The following is a 12118-nucleotide window of genomic DNA, read 5'->3' on the forward strand; positions in this document are numbered from 1 at the left end:
ATCCTAAATTATTACCTGACACTTTTGGACAGACAGCAGCTGGATAATATTGTACAGGTTAAAGTATGTAACCAGTGATGCAGCAACTGTTAAGGATGAGCAATGACCCTGATGTGATTTGAACACATAACCTTCTGATCTGGAGTCAGACGCTCTACCATTGCGCCACAGAGTCACATGAAGTGCTCTGATCGATCTCTGATGCTTCAGATAATTACAAAGTAAGTGAAGGATTATGTGACCACAGCTAACCCTTAAACACTTACCTGGCAGTCTTGCATCAGATGGGCCAGATGTTGCTCTCCACAGCGTTGGTGGTATAGTGGTTAGCATAGCTGCCTTCCAAGCAGTTGACCTGGGTTCGATTCCCGGCTAACGCAACCAATTGTATTCAAAGATTATGTCTAGGGCTCATAATATATTAGTGATAACTTAGAAATATTTACTTGAGAAAACTCAACAGCTGTTGCTGAACTTGTAATCTGTGACCTCAGACTGCATCTATCTGTCGTACTCAGTTGTTTTTATATCCTAAATTATTCCCTGACACCTGTGGACACACAAAAGATGGATAATATTGTACAGGTTAAAGCATTTACGTATGTATGCATAGGTGGATTACAAAATACATACATAAATCCACCCATACATACACCCATACATAATATAAGTAATCAAGGACCCAATCTGTCCTGGCCCTAAACTGTCTGCTCCAGAGACGCTTTCTTACTCTCCATCTACCCAGTTGGGTCTAACTTCACCATCATCTCAGAGCCTCTTGGAGGAAACATCTTCTACAGATTTATGTCTGAGATGTTTCATAGACTGTATGTCCCAATTAGAAAGCTGAGCTGAGCTGTCAGAGATCGATCAGAGAGCTTCATGTGACTCTGTGGCGCAATGGTAGCGCGTCTGACTCCAGATCAGAAGGTTGTGTGTTCGAATCACATCAGGGTCATTGCTCATCCTTTATAGTTGCTGCATCACTGTTTACATGCTTTAACCTTTACAATATTTTCCATCTGCTGTCTGTCCACAGGTGTCAGGGAATAAATTAGCATATAAAAACATCTGAGTACAACTAATTCTGTAACATTTAGTCCTTGTATGAATTTCTATGCTCATGATAGGTAGTGTTAACGTTAACGTCAACAAACTAATATTAGCTCCGTGTTCTGAGTGTTCTGTTGCAAATAATGAATTGATGATGGTTAGCTAGTTATTTCAGGTTATTGATATAGATATTGATTATTGAATGCAATTCATTATGGTCACTCTGCTGCTTTCAGTTATCAATCGGTGCTTGCCGTTCTTTTAGCCATCAGAAGTCGTCAGCCAAGTATCAGCCAAGTTTACTTATATAGGCCGACTGCATTTCAGGACGTTTATTTAGCGTCTGTTATGTAGCCTACGTTGTGCATGTGTACTGTGAACCACCAACGAGTATGCTTGTGTAGGCTACTGGAGTGGAAAAAGTAATGCTACAGATGATACTTTCAAATAATGATTTGACGAATGGAAAACGGCTCCTGGTTTATGATTTGTTTTATCATAAACTCTGAGAAAGCTTGCAACAGAAGGAAATGTGTTAAGCCAAATTAGACGGGCGTTCATCAACTTTAGTAGTTGTTAGATGCCGACATTTTCGAGAAGTTCATAGGCCAAGGGCGACATGTGCAGGTGAAACTACAATTTGAAAGAAGAGCATTTTTTCTTGTATTTCTGAATGCAGGGTCAATGCTTAGACATGTGCAAGGAGCTCCTCAAGACCAGGAGGAAGATTTAGATGTTGAACTATCCACCAGCAGCTCAAGCACACATCATCAACCACCAATCTGTGCAGACTCTGCAACAGCACCCAGCCCTGACCAACAACCATCAACTTGGAGTTTAGGTACGGATACAACACAGCCCACAAGCACCACTTCTGGCAGAGTGAGGCCATCAGCAAGTGACATTTTGTCTGCTGTGGTTGTGCACATGTTGCTCATTTAATTACATGTTAATGCAAAGTTATTTTGGAAATAAAGAGAAACGTACAGACAATTACTGAATTGATGTCTATTTTCGGGGAGGGGGGGGGGGGCACCACAATGTATTTGTGCTTAGGCCACCCAAATGGCTGGCGCCGGCCATGACTGATGTGTTATCAGCCCAAGATCTCATCTTTCAAAAAAAGTCAGCTGCGTTGGCCGGGAATCGAACCCGGGTCAACTGCTTGGAAGGCAGCTATGCTAACCACTATACCACCAACGCTGTGGAGAGCAACATCTGCCACATCTTTTAGCTGTGGTCACATCATCCTTCACATACTTCATAATTATCTGAAGCATGAAAAATGCTGCTGATTTAATATGAAGTGAGTGAAAGTTCAGCAGGAATTATTACTGATTCTGATCCTGATGTGATGTGAAACAACAGAATTCAGATGTTAGGTGGCCTCGTCTCGGAGTTTGTTGATCAGGAAATGAAGAGCGTGAACCTTGATGCTGTTGTTCCTGTAATAATGTACTTTATCCTTTAACAGCTGTCAGATTGGCAAAGAGTTGAGGGTGGGATGACAGAGAAGAAATATTTGACTCTTTTTGTTGAGCCGGATGTAAAATTTGAGGAGGTGAAGGAAAGATGGAGGAAAAGTGGTTGAGGACTCAGGAAAAGCCGTCAGTTCCGTGATCAGAGGCGGATTCCAGGATGAGGTTGAATGTTCGTGAGATGATGTAATGAGACGTGAGCGCACATTCCTGCTGTGTTTGTGCAGCAATTCCTGCTGAATGTGGAGAGTTTTTCCTTTAATCAGCAGCTGATGATGGGTCTCTGAACGCGGGCGGTGCTGAGTTTCTGGGCCATTCTACGTAAGAGTACATTAATATTTTGCCTGTCGTTTTCTCGAAAATTCGACTTTAGTCTCGACTTCATTCTCGACAGGCAAAATATTATATTAATATTACATCAATATATAAAATATTTTTTCTTATGTCTGGCCCTAATAGTGTTCCGTACCATTCTGAGGTAATTCAGTGAAGAAAGAAAGTTTATTAAAGTTGGATGGATGTGTGTAAAAGAAAGACTACTTGTGAATGTGAGCGAGAGGCTGGGACACTAACAGAGCCTGAGAAGCAGTTTTATTTGCTTATTTTCTTGTTCATATTGTGTTTTCTGTATGAATATTTGTTTACTTTAGTCTTTAATATGTGTGAAAGTGAGTGTCTGAGATGAGTTTGAGCCTTAAAGCGGAAGGCAGATGTGTGAGAATGATTAAGTGGAGCAAAGTGATGATAAATCAGTACAGCTAAAACATTTGTAATAATAAATGAATAATAACTTAGTGTATTACATATAAATATTTTGCAGGGTTTAACGTGAGCTGCTGTGGCTGTGGTGTTTGTGTGTGTGTAAAGGAGGATTGGGCTCTTTAGCGGAGGCTGTGGTGGCTCTTAGAAGAGCCTTTGTTCGGGGTGTTGTTGCGTTTCGGGGCCGTTTACTTCTTGGCCTTCCTGGCTGCGGGCTTCTTGGCGGCAGTTTTCTTGGCTGCGGGCTTCTTGGCTTTGGCCGCTTTGGGCTTCTTAGCGGCGGGCTTCTTGGGGCTCTTCTTGGCTGCTGCGGGCTTTTTGGCGGCGGCGGCGGGTTTCTTGGCCGGAGCCTTCTTCGGGGACTTCTTGGCCGCTGCTGCGGGTTTCTTGGCGGCGGGCTTCTTGGCCGCGGTGGTCTTCTTGGCGGCGGGCTTCTTGGCTTTAACGGGAGCCTTCTTCTTCACCACCTTCTTCACCGGTTTGGCGGCTTTGGGCTCCTTCTTGGCCAGCTTGAAGGATCCGGAGGCCCCCGTGCCCTTGGTCTGGCTCAGGGTGCCGGCGGTGACCAGCTTGGTGACGGCGGTGTTGATCCGTTTGTTGGACTTGGTGACGTCGACGCCATTCCCGGCCAGCATCTTCTTGAGCGCCGCCAGAGACATGCCCTTGCGCTCCTTGGACTCGGCCACGGCGGCCACGATGAGCTTGGAGAGGCTGGGTCCGTCCTTGGCGGCCCGAGGAGCGGCCTTCTTCTTCGGGGACTTGGCCGGGGCTTTGGCCGGGGCTTTGGCCGGCGCGGCTGCTGGAGCTTCTTCTGCCATGTTTGCGTGTCGCTGTTCAACTGAACGTCTCGAGCTCAGAGCAGGAGGCGGGACTTATTACACACATGAGAACCGTGGAGAGGCAACGCACTCCGCCGCTCTGCCGCCGCCTCTAATGCGGCCACACTTGTGTTTTCTCCGCCGCGTTTTCCACGCTAAATCCCCCCAAAACCAACGTTTTCCGACACAAGTCCGATTGGAGCAGGAGGGAAACCCTCGTCCCCCCACACTGAGCTCACGTTCGGCTTCCAGGACTTTTTCTCTCGGTTCCAGGAGGCTTCAAACCGCTCCGATACTCGGTCACTTGGAGCGGCTCGCAGCGAGTTTTCTCCACATTTCGTCTCCTAAAACGTCTAAAAGCGCTTTGTACGGGATATAAGAGCGATGTTCCCGTTAGCAGAGACATCTGTGGACAGAATTAAGACGAAATGGTGGATCTGCGGGGATTTGTTGAGTTGTAACGGAGGAAGTTTTGGCTGGAAGTAAACACACGGCCGCTGCTGCTGCTCGGGGCGGATATTCCTGTCACAGATGATCCTCAGGAACAGACTTCCTGTCTCCTCTAAACACACATTAATCAATAATTACGCCTAAAACTCAATAATGATGGTCACCGACACCTTCAGATAAAAATAAAATGCTTCTTTTTGTCTTATAAAAAGACATGAGGTTAAATGTTAGTGAAGCTGTTCCCCCACACAGATTCATTAGCTAACACAGTTACATCCACATAAAGGGGATCCATCAGATAATCCATTATTTTAACATCTGTAACTGTATGTTGAGTCCACAGTTCGGGTCAATGTTATTGAGGGCAATCGTCCCTTTAATTAAAAGAACACATGATGACCATATAAAAGGCGGCTGCCTTTGCTCATGTTGCTAAAACTGGAGATCAGACTGAGATGGATGCTTTGAAATGTAAAATAGCTCAATATAAAAAGGCTTCGGCTCCCAAACTGAAGCAAGATAAGGCGGAAGGAGTGTTGATGAGTTTAGAAGCCAACAATACAGCCACTGATGTCCACGCTGAGACGGGAGTTAAGTTCCTCGGTGTCTGGGTAGAAAGAAAAGAGCTAAACGAGTGTGAGAAGTTGAGAAATGGGAGAATAAAAACACTGATTATAAAGCTAAATGGATCCTAAACTCTTGATTTTAGTAACTTTGCTCCCTTCAAACTAAAAACTATATTGATCTTAATAAATAAATTATGATCCAAAGTTTATTTTGGGAACAAAGCAGAAAGTCCCTGAAGGATTTCTGATGTATAGAAATGAAAAAGAGCAGTTTCAGGGCATCAGAAGCACAAAGTTAATCATTCACTTTATAAAAAATATGCTTCTTGGTTTGAAGGAAACTAAAGCCAGCGGAACAAATATCAACAGACTTTAAACATCTTGGATTGTTGGTAATTAATGAAGATATAACAGAATCCTATTCCAGTATAAATCTGTAAATACAGAAGATGATAAAGAATATTAATGATGAAATAATGAATGAAACCATGTTGCTGATCTCTGTAAACAGGGCTGTGGCTCAGTGGATTTATGTTGTGTTCCCACAAGAAAATGACCAAAGTTGAACTGAAACAAGAAGCAGAATCTCCTCCATCTTCTGCTGGAACCGTAGAGATAAAGGAACCAATGGCTGCTGTGGGTTTTAACACGGAAATAAAGATAAAATCCGTCATTCATCGACTCTAAAAGACATAATGTTGGTTGCTTATGCTCATCATTAACACTCACATCTGGAAAATGATCATTTGTGAACAGATGATGATCAACAGGGACTTTAATAATATTATTACTGACTTAAAGACCAACAATTGTAAATATTTGAATTGGACAAATGTTATTTGTTCAAATTGTATCAATTGTAAGTCGCTTTGGATAAAAGTGTCTGCTAAATGCATAAATATAAACATATTTGTATCTCAACTTGATCTCATAATCAATACACTTGTTCCTGTTTGTCTTTGATCGCTAATGGCTGATGAATGTGTGCACGGGGTGCAAAATAAGCAACATTTTATTTCTGACTTTGTAGCCAACACGTCACTAACTTAGAATTTGTCTTCTCTTCATCAACGTAAATAATTGAAAACTAAACCTTGTGCTCCTCCTTTTAGGAATTAGAGCTACAGCTAAAGCTGTAACAACATAATTTATTCAACATGTACATTGTTCATGATTTTCCTTCAGTAAACTAAGTGTATTTATGCTTTAAATTAGACATTGGGGCTGCGGCTACACGAAAACGTTTTTCACTGTAAACGATACTTTTTCTTATCGTTTGGCTGTCGCGGCCACACGGAGCCGGCGTTCCCACTACCCCAAAACGATAGTTTTTGAGAACGGGTTCCAGAGTGGGAAAGTTTGAAAACGAGGTCGTTTCGTTTCCATTATTACAGCGAAAACGTTTTTGCGTCAGTCAAACGTTGACGCTGTGAGACTTCTCTATTGTCTCACAGCGTGGCGTGACACAGTGGCGTGTGTACTGCATCGTTTCATCGTTTTCATCCGTTTTCGTCTGGACCTGAGTCTTTACAGCAGCGTTGCCGTGTGGTTGCAAGAATTTTCGTACCCGTTTTAAAAAAAAAAACTCGTTTCATTTCCGTGTAGCCGTAGCCTCAATGTAATTTGCACATTGCTGCTGCTTCTGGGATACATCACCAATTACTTTTTAAATAAACATTTAAGAGATGAGATTAATATTACCAATTTTAAAATCTTTACTTCGGTCAGTCACAGAATAGATTTTAAAAGCCTGCTGATGGTTTCCATCTGTGATCTGTTCAGAGAATATAAAGCCAGCAGAGCTCTTAGATCCAAGGACTCAGGTCAGCTGGTCCAGTCCAGAGTCCAGACTAAACATGGAGAAGCAGCATTTAGCTGTTATGCTGCTAACAAGTGGAACAAACTGCCAGTGGTGATTAAACTTTCACCAAATGGAGACATTTTTAAATCCAGGTTAAAGACATTTCTTTTCTCATGTGTCTATGCATGAAATCTGCACGATATCTTTCAACTTATCTGGACTGTTGCTGGTTTTTAAATTCATTTAAATGATTTTATTTGTTTCTCTTTAAATTCTTTTGTGCAATTTTTATGCTTCTTCCACTCCCTGCTGCAATGCTTTTATATTCTGTGAAGCACTTTATGTATACAAACAATTCAATGTGCTATAAATAAATTTGATTTAAATACAGCTAATTTTCCCTGCATCGTTCCCGATTTATAGATACATATCATTGACATCCGTCAAAGTATGACAGCAGGATAATGGGCTCTCAGGGCTGGGTGGGTGGCTCTTAGAAGAGCCGTTGGGTTGTTATAGCAGCAGAGCTGTTTACTTGGAGCTGGTGTACTTGGTGACGGCCTTGGTGCCCTCGGACACGGCATGCTTGGCCAGCTCACCGGGCAGCAGGAGGCGCACGGCGGTCTGGATCTCCCTGGAGGTGATGGTGGAGCGCTTGTTGTAATGAGCCAGGCGGGACGCCTCCGCGGCGATGCGCTCAAAGATGTCGTTGACGAAGGAGTTCATGATGCTCATGGCCTTGGAGGAGATGCCGGTGTCGGGGTGGACCTGCTTCAGCACCTTGTACACGTAGATGGCGTAGCTCTCCTTCCTGGACTTTCTCCTCTTCTTGCCGCCCTTGCCGGCGGTCTTGGTCACTGCTTTCTTGGAGCCCTTTTTGGGGGCAGACTTGGCGGGTTCGGGCATGTTTATTCTCCGGAACTTTACAGCAACGAATGAGCTGCTGACGGCAGAGAGACTCTTCTTATTCAGACTGTATGGAAATCACACTGCGCTGTCCCCCGGCTGTGATTGGCTGAGCTGTTTAGGGGCGGGGCTTGTCTCGAAAAATTACAGAAACAACTGAGATTCTACTCAAATCTGTTGCATCATGTTGAATTAAAACTACTGTTTAATGTCAAACATAAAAAAAAAGTGAAATCATCAGTTCATAACACGACTTTTTTATTTTAAGACGTTCACTTTGATCTATTTTAATTCTCATTGGCAGTGAGGTGAATCAGGGATGGTCGCCTTCAATCAGCCGATGTGTGATGAAGAAATCTGCTGTAAAAGACTTTATCGAACACAGAAACCTTTATTACATTCATCAGGTCCGTCTCGAATTTACAGAAAAGTCTGGAAAGATCAGTGCCCAATGTTCAAATGAAATCTCTCTTTTTCATTATGTTGGATAACTTTCCCGTATTTGGCCCTGAAGATGCTCCATGTCCCTGTCTCCAGGCATATGGACTTCACGTCTTTGGAATGTATTTTCCTCCGATTCTCCATATTTAACTATTGGCCATCTCTGGTTGGGGACACACACTCAGCGACCTTAGTGATGCTTCTTTTCAAATATTCTCTTTAATGTAAATGTACTTTATTTATTTATACAGACAATCCTTATGGTGTACCAAAGTGCTTTACAGCAGGTGATAAATAAAGAGAAGAATAAGTAAAAACAAACAAAAATTATAAAAGAACAGTGAAAGCAGTAAAATATAACAATATCTGATAAGATAAAAGTGCCATCATACTAAGAGATTAGAGTATTAAAAGAAATCCTAAATAAGTAGGTTTCTAGCCCAGATTTGAAGAGGCCCAGATCAGAAATAAGAAGTATCTTAAGTATCAGACACTTCAGTTTTAAATAAGACGGCGGTTATATCAAAGTTATGTTGCTGTATTGATCAGAACACCAAATCATTTAGTTTACAAAGCTGGAATTCATTCTCATATATAGTATAATATACATAGTGGTGTTGTGGACGCTTTGCTGGGTTCTTTAACTATAAAGAGTTCAACAAAAAAAAAAAATTGTGTTTGGATCATGATTATCATTAAGTTGACTATAAAGTACTTTGACGTATATCGTACATTTTTAATTTTAAATAATATTAAACATTGTTTTATTGGAAGAAAATTCCATCATTCCATTGTTCAGTTTAAAGGTTTTAAAAAAATGGTTAATTTCATGGTTCAAAAAAACTTTTCAGAACCCCAAATCATGTAATTTACATAGCTGGAACCTTTTAACCACAGTGCCTTGTTCTATAGAAATCTGGATATTGAATTGGTTCTGGATGAATGGAGTAATTTTGAATTTGAATCAACTGGATGTGCTGACATCATTTCATTGAGTAATATATTATTTCATATTGTAATATATTGATATTTAAGGGCTTCCAGATGAATTCTGGGTTTACTATATTTTGAATGGCAGCATTTTGCTTTAGCTGAAATATGGTGTAAACAGTGATTATGACGTAATTTTAGGATTAATTAATATATTGTTTTTAAAAATTATTCCATATTTGCTATATTTAAATTACGCAGTTTAGTATAGTGTAAAATATGAGTGAGATCGGAGCTCTTGAGAGGAGGTGGGGGGCTCTTAAAAGAGCCGTTGTGTTCTCGGTTGAAGTGTCCCGGCAGGTTTAACCTCCGAAGCCGTACAGAGTGCGGCCCTGCCTCTTGAGCGCGTACACCACGTCCATGGCGGTGACCGTCTTCCTCTTGGCGTGCTCGGTGTAGGTGACTGCGTCACGGATGACGTTCTCCAGGAAAACCTTGAGCACCCCGCGAGTCTCCTCGTAGATGAGGCCGGAGATCCTCTTGACTCCGCCGCGGCGGGCCAGGCGGCGGATGGCGGGTTTTGTGATTCCCTGGATGTTATCACGGAGGACTTTACGGTGCCGCTTGGCGCCTCCTTTGCCGAGTCCTTTACCTCCCTTTCCTCTGCCGCTCATTGTGACTGATTCTGTTGATCTCAACGTTCAATATGAGTCTGAGCGGCAAACACTCAGTATTTAGATCTTAGCTGCGGACGTAAAGGAGGACAGTTGGCGCCAGATTCGGTGGGCGGAGCCAAACTCAACGGCTCCTCCAACGGTCAAAAGTGACCCACTACCATGTTTAGCTGTAGAAAAATACCTTAAACTATCTTTTTCCAACTTGAAATTTTATGCCTTTTCCTAAAGGGACCCCATCATTAGAAAAAGTTTATTTTTGTTTATGTCTCCATGTGGGCTGTACACCACTAGAGTACAAAGATTGTCTTATGGGTCATTTTTGACCCGTGAATTATAAAAACATTTAAACACCAGAAAAAAGTTCACTGTTTTTTTCCCTTTCAATATAATTAATTCAGAAGTAATTTCTTCACATTTATATAATAGCAATAATAAACCTTTATTATGTAAAAGAAAACTGAGAAAACAAGAAAACTGTTGGTCCAACTGACAGTTGGTTTGTGGTAAAAAAAAAAAGAAAAAAGTGTAATCCTGAAAACTGGTGATTGTGTTTTTGTATTGTGTAACAAAAAATACATGATAAAAAATTTATTGAATTGAGTTGAATAGATCAATAACAGCTGGTTTCATCACAGGGCTCTCAAGTTTTCAAGTTTGCTTGGAGTGAGATTCGGGCGGGGCAGGGGCCGGGCCATGTGCGTGGGGGGGTTTCTTTCGGGTTTTTTTGGGGGGGGGTCCCTTGCAGTATCCCATCGCCATAAACTAGCTACTTAAAGAACAACATTTTTTTTTTATTTATACCAAAATCACAAATCTTCACTTTTACACTAAATTCTGCTATATTTTAAAATAAATTGTTTTAGGTATGCAAAGTCTTAACAAACAAAAAAACAGACAAATTAAATTAAGAAAAACAAACATAACCCCAAATGGGCCCCTTGAGCAGTCCCTCTCTGTGTGTGTTTGTTTATGAGTGTTGTTGGAAGTGTTTGTGGCAGATTTTGATGCTTGATGACTGATATTGGGGGCTCCCATTTAAAGCACTGTGGCTCAATGTCAGCCATTTTCAGTCATGATGGATGACAGAGTTCCATTCAGAAACAACGTGTTCCTGGTCTTGGTTTTATTGAGCCCCACCATGGAAAAAACCCTCTCTGCATCAGCATTTCAGTGCGGCAGAACTAATACCAGTTTGGCAATTGTAGATAGTCTTATTGGGAGTCTGTTTATACCAGTCACCTTTGAAAAAAATTAACCACGGAAGCCTAATTACACTCCTACATATTTTTAATTTTTCATTAAGTTTCTCACGTCAAAGGGTGTGTGCTGAATATTTAGGCCTACTACTCCAACGAACACTTTAATCGGCAGGTATTGGTCTTTTACAAGGAGTAGGAAAACTATAGTAACTAATAAAAGATTAAAATAAATGAAGATATGACCTGCTGATGATCCTGACGGTTCTCTTCCACCTCCAGCTCGTCTACAACTTCTGCACGCATTCAGAGCATAATAGGCTATGTCCGCTGTGCATTCATGGGACGCGTGCTTGCAGCTGAAAGCTATTTCACACCCGGCAACAAGAAATTCTGTTTTCTGATTGGCTGAGAAATTCTATTTTGTGATTTGCCGATGGGTTGCTAAATCAAGACAGCTGTACCAGAGCTATAGTTCTGAGCTGTACGAGCGCACAGAAACCTGCCATTGACTCGTTTATAGTATCGGCCATTAGAATTTCTGTGCGACGAAGTTGATCATTTCTCAGCGTGAGAAATGGCATGTGTGGCGTGTGAGCGTGTGAACTTGTTGAAATGCGTGTGTCTCACGCTCATTGCGTGAGACTTGAGAGCCCTGTTTCATCATACAAAATAGATTTTGGATTTAAAATTCAATTGAGTTGCTTTATTTTGGGGCTTTGGTAGGGCGGGTAATTTCTGACCCGTAGGACAAAGGGGAGTAAACACAATGGGCCTCATGCAAGAACATTTTCGTATTTTTATTCTAAATTTCTCTCACTTTTTTCGTAAGAAGGTCTCGTACGAACACGCCACGTCAGATTCAACAAGCGCTCTTATCTTCGGAAAAAGTGTGTAAACGACCTGCGTAAATGATGAATCACACTCGTGCGTATCTTAAATTCACGTGCACGAGGATAGTAGATTTGCGTACTCCACGCCCAAAATGATACCATATAAGGCTGTGCTTCCTCGCTCCTGTGCCAGGAAGTGTTGAGTGCTGA

The 12118-nt window shown here is 41.8% G+C and overlaps 3 protein-coding genes and 4 non-coding genes across 7 annotated transcripts; 2 read left to right on the forward strand and 5 right to left on the reverse strand.

Annotated features, from left to right (window-relative positions):
- Positions 1-103: 103 nt before the first annotated feature.
- trnaw-cca (transfer RNA tryptophan (anticodon CCA)) lies at positions 104-175 on the reverse strand. The gene has a single exon. It is a non-coding gene; the product is annotated as a tRNA-Trp (tRNA).
- Positions 176-308: 133 nt separating this feature from the next.
- On the forward strand, positions 309-380 carry trnag-ucc (transfer RNA glycine (anticodon UCC)). Its single transcript has one exon. It is a non-coding gene; the product is annotated as a tRNA-Gly (tRNA).
- A 506-nt stretch (positions 381-886) lies between these two features.
- On the forward strand, positions 887-958 carry trnaw-cca (transfer RNA tryptophan (anticodon CCA)). Its single transcript has one exon. It is a non-coding gene; the product is annotated as a tRNA-Trp (tRNA).
- A 1226-nt stretch (positions 959-2184) lies between these two features.
- trnag-ucc (transfer RNA glycine (anticodon UCC)) lies at positions 2185-2256 on the reverse strand. The gene has a single exon. It is a non-coding gene; the product is annotated as a tRNA-Gly (tRNA).
- Positions 2257-3381: 1125 nt separating this feature from the next.
- On the reverse strand, positions 3382-4133 carry LOC142381796 (histone H1.2-like). The gene has a single exon (XM_075467027.1). The coding sequence runs from the start codon at positions 4106-4108 to the stop codon at positions 3479-3481; it is 630 nt and encodes a 209-aa protein (XP_075323142.1). The 5' UTR covers positions 4109-4133; the 3' UTR covers positions 3382-3478.
- Positions 4134-7107: 2974 nt separating this feature from the next.
- LOC142381803 (histone H2B) lies at positions 7108-7904 on the reverse strand. Its single transcript, XM_075467035.1, has one exon. The coding sequence runs from the start codon at positions 7829-7831 to the stop codon at positions 7457-7459; it is 375 nt and encodes a 124-aa protein (XP_075323150.1). The 5' UTR covers positions 7832-7904; the 3' UTR covers positions 7108-7456.
- Positions 7905-9520: 1616 nt separating this feature from the next.
- Positions 9521-9904, reverse strand: LOC142381804 (histone H4). The gene has a single exon (XM_075467036.1). The coding sequence runs from the start codon at positions 9874-9876 to the stop codon at positions 9565-9567; it is 312 nt and encodes a 103-aa protein (XP_075323151.1). The 5' UTR covers positions 9877-9904; the 3' UTR covers positions 9521-9564.
- Positions 9905-12118: the final 2214 nt, after the last annotated feature.

The sequence above is a fragment of the Odontesthes bonariensis genome, chromosome 6, assembly GCF_027942865.1.
Source record: "Odontesthes bonariensis isolate fOdoBon6 chromosome 6, fOdoBon6.hap1, whole genome shotgun sequence".
In the NCBI taxonomy this organism is placed as follows: Eukaryota; Metazoa; Chordata; class Actinopteri; order Atheriniformes; family Atherinopsidae; genus Odontesthes; species Odontesthes bonariensis.